We start from the raw sequence: 18,562 nt of genomic DNA on the forward strand, positions 1-18,562 counted from the left end.
AAGTAAAACAGTGCATAAAGAATGGTGAACTTTCCTCAATCTGTGGCTTAACAAGAGCCCTGCAGACACTCTTTAACAAAACCCTAAGCAAAAATATATATGATTTCAGCAAACCTGAACATATGGGAAATAGATGTCCTTCAGCTTGCACGAGAGTTGATATAGATTCACGTTTTTCATTCTAGGCTTGAAAATCTCAACCTGTACAGATTTTATATGACAAGAATGCATGAAAACATCACAATGTATTGTCTAGGTATCAAGAATTCAGAATATTTACCACCTTGTGACAAATCAAGAAATGCCTGAAAATTTTACTGGCAGAATGTATTTAGAATAATACATAAAAGTCATTAACTACATATATATGCCCAAGGCAGTACACGAAAGAAATAAAATATTTGCTTCAAACTTCATAGTAGAGGCTTTCCCCCATCAACAGACGCCGACATGCATGAAAAGGTGTTCTATCAATCTTTATCAACTTCAAACTGTTCAAAGAGTTATGTCTTAACTCACAGTAGCCGCCAGTTTATGTGTTTCATAATCCTTGTGAGGGTGTTTCATCTCTTGCTCACGTATAGTTCTCAACTCGCCTCACATCTTATAGACTTTAAATTCTCCCTATCTCCTCCCACTGCCTAACGTCTTCTTTAAATATTTCAATCCTATATCTCGAAAAAAATATCTATTTTATCGCCACTATATTAAAGTGACATAATAGACAATCTAAAGCCTAGGATTCCCTCAAGAAGATTGACTTTGCCTTGAGAACAAAGTAAAGACATGACCTGAGGAAGTCTTCGACTGGCATAATCAGAGAATCTAGAGCCTAATAGTCACTCAAGACGGCTGAACTATGACTACTTCCAAGTCCTGTGCCGTGGCCAAGCCAAAAACAAATTTATAGAGCAATGGAGGTTACGTAAAAAGACATGCTTTCAATGGATGATGCCCGGGTCAGAGCATGACAGATAACATCCTAGACAATGGTTTTTACCAGGTTTGTAGAGATTAGCTGAGTAAAACCTTCCCAGGAGAAAAAAAAAAAAAAAAAACACATAGGCAAAAATTTAGTTGCAAATATAAAAGAAAAGACGTGCATATGCACCATGAAATGTCCAATGAGTCAATGCGATTGACACTGAAATACCACAATAGAAAGAATTTATTAAAAGAAGTCTACCTTCGTGAAGCTTCCTTGAGGTGCTCTTGCGCTTTCATTTTCTAAAGGAACCCTGACGCCACCATCAGTCTGAATAAACGACAAAGAAAATGATGACAGATTAAATAAATCTATGTATGGAACCTAAGGGAGTCCAGTCGAGAGAAAAATATGACAACAATGAAGAAATCAGTGATCTTGCATACTTTCCAAGAGTTTTGAGAACCAGATCTGCCCAATAGAGCTTCTCTCTTCAAATGTAACATGTATACTCTTTTAGATTGCATAGTCTTGGAAGAAACCATGGCATGCCTGTAACTCGTTAAAAGGTAAAGAGGTGTAAATTACCTCCACAAAATATAATGGACTACCAGTTTCTACAACTACAATACTCTGGAATGTACCTTCCCAAATGCATAGAGGCAATTGGTCCTCCAAATCCAAACAAGCCAAAGAAAGGCTGCACCACGCTCAACAAATTATCCAGAAAATAGAAGCAATTTAAACTTTTAGAGATTCAACACAGTTTAATTTTCCCCATTCAAATCCATGTCCAGGACGTGGAAAGATGAATTGTCAGCTAGTTAGGAACATACTGTTGACTTCTCTCATATAATTCCGACTCATTGAAAACAGAAGTTTGTGTTTGCTTTTTATTGGGGGAGGATAGAAAAAAAAATGTTTTTTGTATTTCAATGAAGCTAACGCTGCATGGCGCAATGTTGCTTTGAAAATTAATTCCGCCTATGAGAAGTGGAAGGTATCGGCAACATTTTCGGGAAGAGGAAGTTGATTCTTTAAGAACATTGATTATGCCAGGACATACTTGACAGTGTATGAATATGGCAGCGGAAAAATCGATTCACTCCTAATATATTGCAGTCAACCAATCATTCACATGTGATATTAGCTTGCATCAATTTACATCTCCTGGAAATACCAATGGATTCCTGCTCCTAGCAAAAGGACATTTTGCATGTCTTTTTCATGCAGAGACTACAATATTCAATTAATGTCACGTGTTTAAAGAGAAATTACCATTAGATACGGAGGTTTTCCACCTACTGCCTTAACTTTATACTTTCTGTGAAGTGAGGCACCCATCTTTCCCCTAGACAAAAAGAATGAACACAAATCCATGAAAAGTTACAAAAAGAGAATGAAATCAGAAACCAAGGCTTGCTAGTGGATGGAATTTAATCTTGTAGTTAAGCATATCTGTTTCTAAAAAAAAAAAAAAAGTTCTGTCCTATCAAGTATATTTCTATTAGAAATAACTGGAAAGGATACAGTCAGTTTTCTCCATGAAGAAGCCATCATTTTGCATTTAAGTAGCACCGGCCTCTTTCTGGAAATAGATAATTGACTCAAGTAATCATCTGAAGACGATGTAACTCCACATTATCAAAGCATGTTCAAAAAGTCATGTCCCCAATGTTATTTCTTCGTTTTCAACTAGATAACCAAAATTTACCCAAAGCACAGAATTCTCGCCTAAAATTCTGTCCCCTCAAGCCAAGATACGGTTTATGGTGTAAGTTGCCATGGACAAGTGAGTGTGTGGGTGCGTGTGTGGGTTCGGGTTAAATAGGGAAGAAAAAACATCACTTTAGAGTACTCAATACCACTTTGCTATAGAGTTCTCATCACTGTCATCCATTCCAGGGCCAGTGTCAAAGATGGAGATCTTTTCATCAGATATATCCAAGCTGCAATTTCAAAACAATAGTGAGTCAGGCTCCAAAGTTCAAACCCAACAAAATTTCAATAAGAATGCAACTAGCAGAAGCATCAAGATGAAAGATTAAAATATAGTTAGCCCATGATCATATGGCATCAAACGCCCATCATGTTGAAGTAAATGCGACAATCTCCATGTGAAACTTATGATTCATAATATATGGCTGAAAGATGTCTGCATCGATGAAGTCCTACGTGGTTCAGACTTAAAGAAGAGTTTTGTTGGCAATTAGCAAACTGGCAGTGATACTTCCAAACAAAGGAAAAGCTTCAATGTTGTTTTCCATTACTCTCATTTATTGTTCACTAATTTAGTTGAAACAACAAGAATGCATGTTTACAGTTGTTCATATTTATCCAGTAAACAAGTCATCAATCACCTCCTGTATATTTGCTTAGTATAAAATTTCTATTTGAAAAGAAAAGGTTCCTCTTATAGAGAAGTTCTAAGATGCACCCAGTTCAACAACTAGATCAACGCAAAGAAGCATCATCCTTCGTACAGCTTCCACCATGAGCCACAATATGGATTCTAATGTTCCACAAATTCTCAGCCTTAAGCCACAAAAGGGTTGATGTTCCAATCCTAATGGTAACGTGACAAGATCAAGAAATCACCTAATCAATCTTTTAGATTTCAGGGGATTAGCCCATACAGCTTGCAAGGAATTATCCTGGCGAAAGGAGCAGCAGTCAGTTTGGCATCAAACAGGGATTATAACTTCCAAAATCATCAGGACAACTTACTATCAAATCTGCAAGAGCAGTTTCAAAAGTATAGTCTTCAGGTAGCTCCTTCAACAATTCCGTGTCAGGCGTTAAATCCCACATATTCTGTGAGAGATTTCACGCATATATCAATGCAATCGCTTGAAGAAGCACAGAGAACTAGAGAAACTCTATCATAGCATGCGTCATGTGTTCAAAGGCCATAATACAACTCCCCCCCAAAGGGTACTATCAAAATCCAACAAGAGAACTCCTAAAGGCAAGTGATACCCATTATGCAGAAAGGAATAAAATACTAACCTCAAAAGTATCAGTTGTGTTGCCAGAGCCATCCTAATTGGAAAAAGATAATGCATACAAAAGAACAGTAAAATAAGTAGAGCCATTAAAGTGAATATGCACGCTCTCAGTAAATTAGAAGACAGAGCAAGCGAACAACATATGGCTTTTTCCCAATACTCACGTGAAGACGCAAGATGTGGCGCTTGTGAGGCTTAAAGTTGTCGAAAATAATTTGACTTTTGATCCGGTTGCCATTTGCATCTTCGAGATGCAACTCATTACTTTCCCATGCGATGGGACGCTTCGACCTTAGCGATGGATCTTGCGCTTTGGCTCGATCGTACCTTTCTTTGGCCATCAGCATGAAATCTCTGGAGGCCATCGTCGGGTTGGGTTCCCTTAATGCGATTCCCACGGTAGTCCCATTAGGCAACAATATGGTGAATCTATATATCCTGTCGATATCACCATCATTCATCGCCTGCTCCGCAGGCCTCTTCCTGATGCTCCCGCAATTCTGGCTTGGCTCCATCCTTTAGCCAGCCCGAAACCTGTCGTGCAAAAAAGGAGAGCGGTAACAAAGATCACACGGGTCGGAAAGCACGAGTAAGAGAGCAGAGGAAACAACCATCACCCCCTCAACACATTTGACTGTAGAGGTTCAAAACTGCATGCGCGATTTCAGAAAAGATCATATTTTTTCGTGATTTTCCCCTACTAACATTCTTTCCCGTCTCTTTACCAAAAAAAAAAACATTCTTTCCCGTCTTTTCGTTATCCCACAAACCAAACGAACGCACGTCACCAGGATATTGTAAACACGAGAACATTACGCGAATTAGCTGATAAAATGATCGCTCAAGCAGGGCTCGAACGCGGGTCGGCAGAAGTGGGTAAGAAGCCAGCCAACCCCTTTCCGGCGTGCGTAACGTCCTCGCCAACCGACTCCCAGCTCCGGCGATAGGATAAAGTAGTTAAACCCCGGGCACACGTCAGGATCAACGAGCAAACACCGGCTGCCGATCGAAGCTCAACCGACACGTTCCCCGCAAGAACAAAGGCGGAAGGTTGCCTGAGGGAGCGGAGGCAATGCAGCAAAACAGAGGTAGAGCCCCCTGCTCTCCCGCTTCCCTCACCCCGGCAGCTACAACCGTCGTCCTGCGCGATCCTCGACGTCTCTCGAGGGTTTCTAGGAAGGACGGAGGAGGAAGAGAGAGAGAGTCGCGGCGCCGCGGGAGACGAAGAAGACGAAGAAGATGGAGACGAAGACGACGAAGCGCGACGTTCTCTGCACTCCCCTGCAACTGAATGGTCGTACCTGTACCTGACTGGTGTTGCTGCCGCGCCGATGGAGGACAGGCCCCTTTGAGATCGCGCCACGTGGACGTGGCAACTGCGACGGCTTGATGGCATTGAAGCTTTCCTCCTGCAAATTTGCCGCTAATGTAACCAGATCAATTACCTTTTAGTTATGATTATTGGATTTTTTTTTTTATCATTTTTATTTTGAAATATTCGCAAGGGTCACTGTCACCCGGCCTGGTTGCCCTCACCAACGTCAGGCAAGGGCCTCCCTCCCCGACCCAGCTGAGGCTGCCCTAGCCAGCCCAAGCGAGGGCGACCGACACCGGCGAGGGCAGCCCTCATCGGACGCCGGCTTCTCTTGGGTAGCCCTCACCAAACGCAGGCATTTTTTAAAAATTTTAGAACTCAATTAAACTTTTGCAACAAGTTTTATGACTAGTGGTGCACATGTCCTTTTTTAATTTTATTTTTTATTTGTAGAAGAAAGATCCACCTCATTAAAGTTAAATAAGGTCACTTTTGCTACTTAATAAAAATTTCAAACTTTTATTTGGTTAAAAAGAAGGTTTCCTCTCATTAGATTATATGTCCAAAAGTCTACTTTTAGTACAATTTATTAGAAAGGTTGGATCAGAATGTTACTCACAAATAGATAAATAATTATTTTTCCAGCATGAAAAGTTAGTGAAGATGTATGTCAACAATCATAGGCGATTGTTGCCGAAGTCAATAAACAACGAGGAGATAAAGAGCCGAGAGAGGACGGTGGACTTCTCTTGGAAGCAAGATACGACAAATCTCTTTGCTTTCCTTGTTAAACCAAAGAACCATCTCGACAACGTATAGTTTGCCCGATTGTTTTCATGAGGGAGAGGACTAATGTCAAATCCATGGTGGACGGTGCAGGTCGGGCTTCCCTAGGGTCTACTAGATTTGACCATAAGTCTAGCTGGAGATGAAGCTCAAGTGGTTGGCGGAAGCATCGTGGGCTCGCTCATGGCTTTGAGGCCTGTCGTACTGATCATAGTAACCTTTTCTAATGCTACTTACGAGAGACTGCACTTGGAGGAGGAAGAGGAAGCGGGCAGTGGGCAGCGGGCAAGGGAAGATGGGTAGTGGCTCGCCGCGGGGGATTGGTGGCAACTAGAGGTGTCAAAATGGGTCATTAACCCATTTATGGATCCATTTATGTTTAAATAGGTCGTTAATGGGTCAAGTCTTATTTCTTAAAGTACCCATAATGGATTTTAAAGATAAAGAGACTCGGATATATGGATTTTAAATGGATCGCTCTTTAACCCATTTAAGACCCATTTATCAACCCATTAAAAATGAACCCATTTATTTTCACTCAAAACCTCACAACCTCTCTCTTCTCTCTTTAACTTTGTGAAAATATTTTTTTATAAAAACTAAAATTATAATTATTTTTTATTTTTCTTTTATTTTTTCTTTCCTTTTTCTTTTTTTTTTTCCTTTATTCTTCCTCCTGGTCGCCGACGACGATGGCCGGTGACCGGCCAGGAGCCTTGAGCTCGTCGGATGGCGCGGCGGAGGCCTCGCCGACGCCCCCGCAAGGGGTGAGCTTGAGCTCGCTCGACGGCGACGAGCCTTCGCTCGCCGGATCCGCAAGGCGAAGCCTTGCCGATGTCCCAGTGAGGGGCGAGCTCAGGCTCACCCGACGCTAGCGAGCCTCGAGCTTGTAAGATCCGGCGAGGCTTGACCTTGCCGCTGCCGAGCAAGGCTCGAGCCTTGTCGATTTGGCGAGCCTCGAGCTCACCGGCGTTGGGAGAGCTTGAGCTCGCCGGATTTGGTGAACCTCGAGCTCATTGGCGTCAGCAAGCTAGGCGAGCTTGAGGCTCACCTATGGCTGGCCGCCGGCCGTGACGACAACTGGCGGCCAGCCAAAGAAGAAGAAAAATAAAAAATAAAAAAAAAAAAAGGAACATTTATATTTAAAAATAAAAATAATTAAAAATAATTTTGAAAAAATAAAAAAAATAATTAAAATTATATTTTTGAAAATAATTATTTTAAAAATTGTAAAAATTGTCCATTAAATTTGTGTATAAAACTATTTTAGCAATACCATTTTAGAAAATAATATATATAGAGGAAATAAGCTTGGAAGTATTTTAGTAATATAATCTTAAAAAGTATAGGGAAAATGTCACAAATGATCCCTATACTATTACTTACTATGCAATTTCGTCCTTGAACTTTTGATCGGCTCAATTTGGTCCCTGAACTATTGATAAATGCCCGATTTGCTCCATGAATTTTCGATCAGCTTAATTTGGTCCTTGAACTATTGATAAATGTCCGATTTAGTCATTCGTTACTATTTTTCCTTTTTTTTTCTTATAGTAATGAAATTGAAAAAAAAAATAATGAAAAAATAACAAAAAAATAGTAACGAAAAAAAGAAAAGAAATCCTAGCGGGTACTTGTTCATCTTCCTCGTGGAAGCAGCCTTGCCCGCACCGAGGAAGATAACTCTCACTTCACCTATGTCACTGGAACGTACAGCAATACTGCTTGGGAATATGTGATGCAAGATATCTATATATTGGTACGGGCCATTTGAGAATGAGAATTGCACAAGTAACTTGCATAAATGCGGTCGAGTATTATTTTTGACGTTTCAAAGAAATCCCATTGTATAAAAAAGAAGAGAACAGCCCCAATCTACACACCTCACGCACAACATGTGCACCAGTTATGATTAGGAACTGAATTCGATTAGGTAGATATCAACTTAACCAAAGACAAAAAAATGAGAGCGATGGTCATATACTTGATGCACTATCTGTCCGATCTGTCTTGATACATGTGGCCACAATTTGCAGGAATGATAGAATCAGCTGTAGTTCCTGCACCCCATGCTAAAAAGTTGCCACTTTTTTTTTCTTTGTTTTTAGTCGTGCATGTAGTCTCCTAAATGATGCTATTCCCTCACCTTCCAGTCCACCATCTATCTACTCTTTCTCATATTGTTTGCCTGGGGAGGAACCTAGAAATTTTGCTGGACCCTCATGAGTTGGTGTTCCTAGGTGATCTAGGTCTACTTTCTATGGTGCGCACATGCTCTGGAAAATACACGAAAGTTGGATCTTGAGGGTGCAAATCAGGCAAGTTCCTAACCCACGTTAATCACGCCTTGCCGGCAAGTGATCATAGATGCGTAGAACATCTGCTAAGTCCTTCAAATACTCGATATATCCCTATCATTTTTTACTACCGAAACACTGATTCACAGTTAGAGTTCTTTCTTTGATGTGCTTTCTACGCTGCATGTCCGAAGGGTTCTTGGTTCCAAATGATATCTAGAGCATGTCCGAGTAGCTGGTTAAGTTCCACCGGGTGTGGTAGTTGTCTGTCCTACATGCACTAGATAATTCCCAAAAAACGTTGATTCATACCATGATCAGGTATTATTTATTACTTTGTTTTTGCGCTTCAGGGGCATGCAGCACATTATGTATACTTTCTCCATCGTACTTTCCTACTTATTATGCTGGCTGGTAAAAGCATACTCGAATGAAAGACACCTTGGTGTTTGAGAAGTCTAATTCTCATATTGATTTTATTCCTATTGCTGTAAATACCAATTTTTCGGGAAGAGAGAGAGAGAGAGTTTAATTTGGTTGTAACACCTAAAATCTGTGGAAAATATCAACAGATGAATTCTAATATAATATTCATGATTTTCTATGTTTTAAAATAGTTCTTTTTAGCAATAAGTCCATCGAAGACGTTTTACTTAAAAAAGAAGAAGAGAAAACAAATCCCCTAATTAAGGTTAAATTTATTTTAGACAGGTTTTGCTTTTCTTTAATCTCATATCTCATGAAATTCATTTTTATTTAATAAAATATACCTAAAATCTTTCGAATTTTAAAACATCATCCATCCTATTTATATTTCAAATGCTTAGATTTTTTTTTAATAGCAGTCATTTGATCTTCGGGTCAAGATCTGTGTGCATCGACCGATCCAAGGTTATGAGAATCGAAGCGAGGGACTGGGCCAAGATGGTCTAGTATCGATTGCGATGATCATTAGCAACCCCGATGGAGCAAACCAGCACGCTTCTAAGTAGTATCTGAACGAGTTTAAGCTAATGGTCACAAAAGTATATCGTAGTCAATTAATTTAGATAGGGACCAACCCACCACGGTTCTAAGTAGTATCTGAACGAGTTTAAGCTAATGGTCACAAAAGTATGTTGTAGTCAATTAATTTAGATAGGACCAAAAATTAAAACAAAACGGTACACTATGAGTGAGCATCTAAATAAGTGAAACATACATATACACTAAGCCCTATAATTTGCTTTTTAAAATCAATTCTATCATTCTTCTTGAGAATGTAGGACTAGCATTTAACTATAGTATCATCCCCATCTCTGTAGATTGAGGATGTGGGATAAGTTAACTATCTAATTATGGTCCAAATTTACTTTCCTTATGGATTCTGTAATCTAATAGTAATCATTATAAGCAATTTTTTATCCATGCCATATGATCGTAAAAGTGAGTTTACTGTTTTATGAGGATATGAATGGTAGGGGTAATTTATGTTAATAGGTAAAAACTGGCATGCTTCCTTGGCGGGCATAGTTTAGGATCCCTAGGAACAGTCTCATCAAGTTTACTCATGGATGGCACTGGATGGATGTACTTTGGCATCGTGTATAGCAGCTGAGCTAGCAAAAGGTTCTCCTATGCTTCCCATATCTTAGCTTTTCCCCTAGCTCCATCGTTAATTGGAGGTTCAATAGCTAATATCATAAAATTATCTGTAAAACGATTAACTTGAAAATCAAAATTACAAGATATGCTAATTGCTTTCTGTTCTTGATATGTAGTTGGTGGAGAGAGGTGTGAAAAGGGGGTTTATGGATATCATTTAAGTTAATTGGGTATATGACAATCCAAAAGAATTGGTTACGAGGGAAAATATTATAAATCATCATTCCTTTGGGGAATGATGTAGAGAAATATGAGAAGGGCACATGGGAGATGATGGAGGTTGGATGATTGCGAGGGAAATGCAATGTAGCATTTTTGAGATTGAAAAGTTACAAAGAGTAAATCTGAGGGGATCATTAGTAGAGAGATCAAACGCATATATTTATGAGCTTTCATTTATTTAAGAAATTGACAGGTTACCAAAAGTGGGAATGTCTTGGACTAGAGCAAAGAAATAAGTATTGGAAAGGGACCTCAAGGCCCTTTCCATCATTTTCTGATGTTGAACCTAAAGGGTCCTAATTTCACGAAGAAGATGGTCCTACTCTTAGACCTAGGTCCAAGTGATCTCTATAAACATATGTGCGTGGATATGTAAGCATGTACATGTCTATGTACATAACCTAATTGACGATCCACATACTTAAGTTTGTGATGCAAGTGTTGGAATAGTAGAGAAGCAAGGGAGACAAAATATTGAAGTGCTTAATAAATTCGGGCAATAGCTTGAGTTTTTGGACTCGAAATCTACATTCACTTTGCCAAAATATATTCAATGCATTTCACTTTGTCAAACTGCCATTGCCATTGACTCCATAAGGTCTGCATATCATTTCATGTACTTTAATGCTCTTCACTGATATTCTTAGGCAAAAAGTTACGTATGTCCTCACCACCTACTCTAAATCCTACTCTAAATGTTTAAATAAAAAAATCGCAAAAAAATCACTTAAGCAATCAAGACACTCGAAAGTCTTAGAAAAAAAATGTGTCCAAGATCAACCTCAGCCCACAAGATTTGCCATAACTTCTTTCTTTGGATCACGTATTTGGTGATTGGTGAACTGCAATTTGCTTTAGGGTGTGATCTGAGTGTTTTATGTCCCTGATCTTGATCTTGATCGTACAGAAATTCATATGTTTCTTGAGGGCCTGAAGAGGCAAGCTCGGTAGAAAACACAACTTGCATATAGAAAAGGCGAAAAATAAAATAAAATTGTAGATTGTTATTATATCCATTGCTATTTACATTTGCAAGATTTTAGGAGTTACTGTGGATGCCAGATCCATATCCAGCAGAAAGCCTTATTAATCGTCTCTGTTTCCCAAAACCAAACTACCCATCTGCTCTTCTTCCTCCACCCTCCGCTGCCGTCGATCTTGCCTCGGGCTTTAGCACCTTCCTACGGCGCCTCGAACGCCCTGCGCGGGTCATCACCGGCGGAGGTTCAAAGAGCGACAACGACAGAGCAGCACAGCACAGTCCCACCCGATCGTCATCCTCCGCGTCGCCTTCCTCTGGTTCGCCCTCACCGTCCGCGTCAAGAGCCCCGAGCTCAGGCTTCGCCGCGTCGACGTCAAGTCCCTCGACTACTCCCCCGCGGCCTCCTTCTCAGCTCCCTCGACCGCGTCGCCGGTTGGGGAGGCCGTCCTCCGGAACACCAACTTCGGGGAGTTCGAGTTCTCGAACGGCACGGCTGTGAGCGTGATCCACGGAGGGTCAGCGCTGGGCGGGGGGAAAGATCGAAGGAGGGAGAGCGGGAGCGAGGGAGAGGCCGAGAGTGACGGTGAAGATGGAGGTGAGGTCGAGCGAGCTTGGGGCGGACGCCAGCGATGTCGGCTCAAATATAGCACGAGCACGAGCGCCGGAGAGAGCAAACACGGAGGAACCTGAAATTTTGAATTTAAGGAAGGGGCGGCGGTAATGCGGTTTGTTGACGGCGGCGGGGGAACGGAGTAGCAATGAGAGCGGAGATAGAAGCGAGCGGCGCGACAAAGTAGAGAGATTTTGGGATTCAAAATTCGTCGGGCGAAAGAAATGGGAAATGATAATTCTCTTTCGTGGAGAGCATCGTAAAGCGCCTCTGCTTCTCTTTCCATGTTTGAAGGAGAAAATAAGAGGAAAGAGGAAAGCCTCTGTGCCATAATAAATGCAATTGCAAGCAGATGATAGTCGAGGAGAGGGTAGGAAGAAGGCTGGGGAGAGGAGAGAAGGGGGAAACTGCAGAAGGGCGCCGCGTGAGTGGTCCGTGAGTGGTCGGGGACCACGGACCACCCGATATTTTCTCACTTAAATGCCTTAAATGCCCAAGTGCAAAACCCTTGCGGACTGCACCAGAGTGATTCGCCAACCTCAACCTCAACTAAATATGGCTGCAGCAACTCGAGTAAAGTCAGTATTAATACTCACACTGCTTCAGTTTATCTCCGTCGTTGCAAGCTTCTCTCCATCGGCGCCGTTTGTTTGTCTGGATCAATAGTAAGCATAGCTTCATCTCACTTGATTCCGTTGCTCTTCTTATACTGATTTTCGAAGAGAAACCGTTTCAATGTCATGACCACATCTTAATAGTCTCAACGCACGCATAACATGTTTCGTAATAGCTCATGATTTTTTGAGAACACAAAACGGTTGCAAAGCTTCTCTTTTTCTCTCCTGGGTACTCAGTTTGACAAAAGCTTTGTCCAGGGCAAGAGGGAAGAAGAAGCGAGACCAGGTTTGCTTTCTCTCATATTTGCCACGATGATGATGAAGAGAAGGGGAATGCTGCTCGTGCTTATTTGCTCAATGTTAATAACTAGCTGCCATGGAAGTATTTGGAAGAAGACATCCGTTATAATCTACAACAATTTGACGGATGAAAGTACTCTGACGGTACATTGCAAATCTAAGAAAGATGATCTGGGAATCCGTCGTATAGCACAGCGGTCGTGGCAGTTCTCATTTATACCCAGTTTCTTGGGAAGGACGCTCTTCTTTTGCAGCTTTTCATGGTCCGGTGGATTCGAATGGTTCAATATATGTGTTCAAAGCAGGGACGAGGGTAAATGCATTTTCTGTAGTTGGACGATCTCGCCCAATGGCCCTTGTAGGCTCAATGGATTGACGGGAGAGTATGATCTTTGTTATCATTGGAATCGTCGCTCATAGTTAGTTTGGCATACTCAGGTCACATTTTTCGACATCTTGTTTGAGCCGCAATGAACGGAAGAATTGCCCAAGTTCTCATAATGTCTGTTCAGATCGCTGCTTCTTTTGGCATTTTTATTTTTTATTTTTTTCAATTTCAACTGTATTTATTCAGCTGTGTGTGCAGTATTTACTACTTTCAGATGCAACTTAACCAGTAGCAAATTTGAGTGTTGTTATTAGCATGTCTAAAGCTGTGGATATACGATTACAACTAATTTGTTTCACAGGATCTCTCACAGTATTTTACTCTCAAAACTCACATACGGAACCCTAGAAACACTCAAAAAACTTTTGATGTAATGTAATCTCACAAAATAAGCGGAGAACGAACTTAATTTCTTTGTTTTCGAGAGTTTGGATCGTCACTTGGTGCTTCCCCATTGTGGCTGGCCGCTTGCCTTGTGGCTGTGGCCAGCAGTAGCCACATGCCTTTGGCTACTGGCTACAGCCTACTGGTGCGGTCGCTTCAGCCCCACCCAGTGCTCCGTCATCGTCAACTTCGCCCTCGGCCACCTCCTGGTGGCTCACCGCCGAGAAGTACAAGGGCGGCAGCGTCAATCTCGTCGTCGGAAGGCAAGCCCTTCCCAAGGAGTGCACCCTTGGGAAGTCCCTCACGGACTGCCACTTCGGAACCCTCGCCGGCAAGTTCAACGCTGTCCCTGGCGACATCACTGTCGTCCTCACGACGGCAGACGTCGCAGTGGGGGGGTTTCGCATGCGGTGCAGGTACCGGCCCGGGTCCACTTTTGTCTGGGTCGGGCGCTCGGGGATGTAGTGCCTGGGGCAGCAGTGCGCGTGGCCGTTACACCAGCCCATGTACGGCGCCGCCGCTGGTGGAACCAAGCCGTGATGTCGAGGCCGACGGCATGGTGATCAACCCGGCGACGCTTTTCGCGGACACTATCACGAGCTACAGCGCCCACGGGTCCGGTGGCCAGAAGTTCCTATCGCCGGCGGTGGGGGACCCAAAGACGTCCGCGTGCACGCAAGCCTCTCGTGTGATCGCAATACACCACGTGGACGATGGAGATCATCCGAATAGGAGGGGTAGTTTGATACTAGAGTTCCGCAACCGGGTGAAGGGTGAAACTGAAACCCTGCATTTTACTTTAGGAAAAACGTCCAGAAAAAAATTATTGCCGTTTAAGAAGAAGCGTGAGTGCGAAAGGATAGGATTTTAAAATTAGATATGGTGTAAATTGCAATTTCTAATAAGTGAAGATGGTTAATTTTCTGCAATGTTTCTGTAAAATATCTTTAAAATATTTATATAACGATTTGAATTTTGATAAATTCGATTACAAAATTCAAGGAACTTGGATTTTCGATTCTTGTGTCTCCTCCTTATTTCCATGGCTGCCAAACAAGTTGAAAGAAAGAAATTGGTATCCCATTTGTGCATCATTTTCCAGTCCATTGTTATTGTTAAATACATGTGTATACATATGCTAAGGCAACTAATTAAAGAAATATTATAATTTTCAGTGCCGGTATGTTTTCAAGAGCATATTGAGCATCACATCCATCCATGAGCACTTTAATATTAATAATCGAGTCATAGACTCTTCAAATGGTGTCCACCATAGAGTCTACACATCCTTCAAAGGACAATTCTAGGTGTACGGCCACGAAGGCCTAGAAACTCACATAATTTTAACAGCTTAAATTACTTTATACATCACACAAAAAAATTGCTTTTTTTTTTAGACACACCATATGATTTAAATATTCAAAATAGCCATCTCTAGGCCTTATTAATGATAGGATAATAGATAGGTTAGAGGAAAAGCACAAGAATACTAACAAAGTAACAATGTCTAGAACAATTATATACAATCTCTCTATAAAGATTAGTTTCTAATAAGTTCAAATTCTTTTCTAAGTGGAAACTTTTGGTTAAAATTGTGAACTTTTAAGATTATAACTTAGGTTTGGGATGTGCTAATTAATAAAGACTACTAACAAGATTCAAATTTATGTGCTGCCCACTTTTGAACCCATATTTACATCCTAGAAAAAAATCTTCCCTTTTCCCCTTTTGGACTTATACATAGATTATTTTCATATCACGCTTCCATAGTGCCATTTTCTCTCTGATCATCTCATCCTCGGCATTGATCGAAAATTTTTCATTAAGAACAAAATGCTTTACATAAATGCTAAATGACAAATTTAGATGGAAAGAAAACCTTGGAAGGACAAGGTTAGTAACTACTTACCGAAACTAGTGCTTTTAGTTGCAAAGGGTTCCCATGGGAGGTATCAATGGACCAAGGCTAGTAACTACTTACGGAAACTAGTGCTTTTAGTCGCAAAGGTTCCCATGGGAGGTATCAATGGACCACTGAAGTTTGTTTTTTCTTTCTTTTTTCTTTTTTTCCTTTTTGATTAGAACCAACATGTCTTTATTGAAATAAGCACTCTCTAATAATTATTTATTCTCTTCGTTGTAGATGGACCATGAGAGCCTTATGTCTGGATCATGAACAATAACGATTCGCATGCCCTACCCAAAGTATGGAAAAATCATAAAATCCAAAGCCTAGGTGTTACTCGTGACTGCTTCCTTGACCTTGGCTGTCATTGTTGTTTACACCGGATGATTGAAAGGAATGCCATAAGAATCAATCACCGGCAGTGAGGCATGAAATTTAAATGCACAATTCTTAGCTAAATAATTGTTGCAACCTCCTTCAATTGCCGCTTTACCCGCATCCTCAATAGATGTGCTTCACTTTCTATCCATCAAGTGTACTATGTACCTTCGGAAAAGGTGGTGGTAACGAATGAAAGCAAGTTGAATAGATTGCTTAAACAAAAACATTAGCCTATGCCCTCCTAAGCAAAGCATTCCGTGTCATCTCTAGGCTCTAGGTAATCAGCTCCTCAAAAATTTGCACCTAGGTATTTGTTTTGCTAAAGAATCAAAGTTTTTCCTGGCTTGGGAAATTGTACATGACCGGACCAGACTAACGATCAATTCCTCACAATAGAAATGATATGGGGCCACTCATAGATAGATTTGCATACCTCAAGGCAAAGGCATGCAGAAACATCCCGATTGAAAAGCCAAGGGCCACAAGAAGTGATGTAAAGAATAAATTGTAGAATGAGGTATCCCAATCATTGTAAGCAGGCTGACCAGAGAATGAAGCATAGGCCTTGAACCACAGCAGGGTAAATCCAAACGCAATGTTCTTGTAGAATGCACATGCAATGTTCTCGTAGAATGCACCGGGTTAAGTCTTCATTTTATATATTTATTTATTTTTGTTACTATGAGCTTGATGAGTTCTATTGTAAATACTAATTTAACCATCAACCCTCGATTTTTAGATGCTGGAATTGTATAACATAAAGATCATATGTTTTTGTAGCTAAATAAATTCACGAGAATCACCACACATAAAATTATTCACAAGAATTCATTATCCACAGATAATTTTCAAAAGAAAAAAGGTTCCATGCTGCAGGTAATATTCTTGCTACATAGGGCATGGACATGACAATTCTAAAATTCTCCTGTTTAGCCTGCATCTCCAAATATGGAAGGCAAGAAATACTAGCAAGGGTTTATTATTACAAATGGTAAATAATAAAAGTAATAACATTGGGAATATTTCATCTTGACACCATTGGCCCACATATAGGCCTGCAAAAAGTGATACCAGTAAGGGTCAATCAAATGCATGTTTTTTCCTTGGGGACAGATTTCCTTAACCATACCTCTAAAACCTATTTCTAGTGTCCATAGAGTCAAAATAATTCCTCATAATACTAAAGAAAAAAATAAGATCAAGATTTATGTTTTTCCCTATTTAAAATGGCCAAGAAATGAAGGCTTCAGCCACATTATTCGGTTGGAAATCAAGAAAATGGGAATCGGATATGATTTAAACCAAAAAAACAGAATCTTTCTTCTTTTTTTGTACATTTCTCTAATTTTTTGCTGGCCCCACTTCTTTCTTTTCCCCATCGTCGTTGGGGGCGTCTTTTATGGGAGAATGGCGCGCAGTGGGTAGGAAGAGAGATTCAAGGTCGCTCTCTTAAATTTGTTTACCGTTTAAGGTGCAAAAGAAAGAAAAAAAAAAAGAATTTTTAAATTTGCTTACCCTCCACTATGCTTACGCCTCCCAAACCCTAATTTTCTTCAACAAATCCTGATGATTACATTTGCCCTTTCAAATCCAGCTGACCGTCTTGGCCTAGACAAGATTGTGGGGAGTCGGGAGAGAACATTGGTCATCTCGACTAAGGAGTAATATGGCTGAATCATGATTTGAGATATTTCATGAAAGGTCCGGAAAAATATAATGAGAGAGTGAGTTGGCAACTCACAACGAAAGTTCGAGACATTACTTGGAAAATCATTTAGGGGGAGCCAAAGTTTCGGCCATAAATATACATAATTAGATAGATTTTAATTAAATACTTAAGCCATTGAATTATGATTTACCATGGATATTAACTGATCCACATTATAGGGATAAATGTCCTAGTTTACTAAAATTTGGCTAATTAATTGACAAAAGATCTGGCCAAGTAGTTGTCAAAAGGTCAAAAGGTTTAGATCATAGTTGTCCCAAGTTGAAAATGATAACCCTTGTATATTAGATCAAAAAAAAGTCTATTTCATTCATCATATAAGAAAATTCACTTGAGGTGTCATTCAATATATATGAGTATATAGAGTATAGCTAATGCAAATGGTGGGTCTCGCGGGGAAAAACAAACAAAGTGGGTTTTAACTTTTCCCCCATAGATTATTCAATTCTAATTCATAGTTGAATAGGCAAGGCCATTGTCCACACCCTCTGCGTGGCTTTAGGACAGACCCTTAAAGATTTGGTACAACATAAAATGTTGTTTTCTCTCTCTTTCTTCCTTTTTTTTTTTTTGGCTTCTTTTTCCGAGGTTACTGTATCAGCAGGAGTTGACTCCTGTTTCTGGAGTTTTTGATAGCAGAAGGTTTGTCCTTTCTGCTGCGACTTTTGATTTAGGGGAGAGAGAGCGAGAGAGAGTTCTTAGCAGTTAAACAAGAAGTGGGAATTATTCGGGTTTGAGATGATAGGGGTGGTCAGGAGAGAGGAAAAGAAAGAAGTGAGAGCTGCTTTGTCCTACCATCAACGAGCAAGCATGGTATGGCGTTGGTAGAGCTAGGAAGAGAGAGAGAGAGAGAGAGTGAGAATTTATCGGATGAGAGAGAGAGATAGATTTCCTAGAGAACCAAAATGATATACATGCCCTGCCCTGGCAATAAAATATAAAAACTAGCCGGGGCGCCTTGATCCTCTAAATTAGGAAGCATGGGCAGAGGATTATAAATGAATGGCCCTCACCTTATGATCGGGAGGATCACCCTATTCAACGTATGAATAACAATCCAGGAGACGC

The 18,562-nt window shown here is 40.6% G+C and overlaps 2 protein-coding genes and 1 long non-coding RNA gene across 5 annotated transcripts in view; 1 reads left to right on the forward strand and 2 right to left on the reverse strand.

Annotated features, from left to right (window-relative positions):
• Positions 1–18,562, reverse strand: part of LOC104454747 (structural maintenance of chromosomes flexible hinge domain-containing protein GMI1) — a 58,447-nt gene that overhangs the window by 1,910 nt on the left and 37,975 nt on the right. The window lies entirely within an intron of this gene.
• Positions 122–1,393, reverse strand: LOC108961049. The gene is made up of 3 exons (XR_001989025.2): positions 1,372–1,393; positions 1,187–1,255; positions 122–201 (listed from the first exon to the last, which is right to left on the reverse strand). It is a non-coding gene; the product is annotated as an uncharacterized LOC108961049 (long non-coding RNA).
• LOC120295612 (S-protein homolog 4-like) lies at positions 12,368–13,189 on the forward strand. The gene is made up of 2 exons (XM_039316869.1): positions 12,368–12,454; positions 12,665–13,189. The coding sequence occupies exon 2, from the start codon at positions 12,719–12,721 to the stop codon at positions 13,124–13,126; it is 408 nt and encodes a 135-aa protein (XP_039172803.1). The 5' UTR covers positions 12,368–12,454; positions 12,665–12,718; the 3' UTR covers positions 13,127–13,189.

This window comes from Eucalyptus grandis, chromosome 7 (genome assembly GCF_016545825.1).
Source record: "Eucalyptus grandis isolate ANBG69807.140 chromosome 7, ASM1654582v1, whole genome shotgun sequence".
In the NCBI taxonomy this organism is placed as follows: Eukaryota; Viridiplantae; Streptophyta; class Magnoliopsida; order Myrtales; family Myrtaceae; genus Eucalyptus; species Eucalyptus grandis.

Bases quoted from the DNA above. Each gene is read 5' to 3' on its own strand.
- LOC120295612 (XM_039316869.1), top strand. From the start codon at position 12,719: ATGATGATGAAGAGAAGGGGAATGCTGCTCGTGCTTATTTGCTCAATG.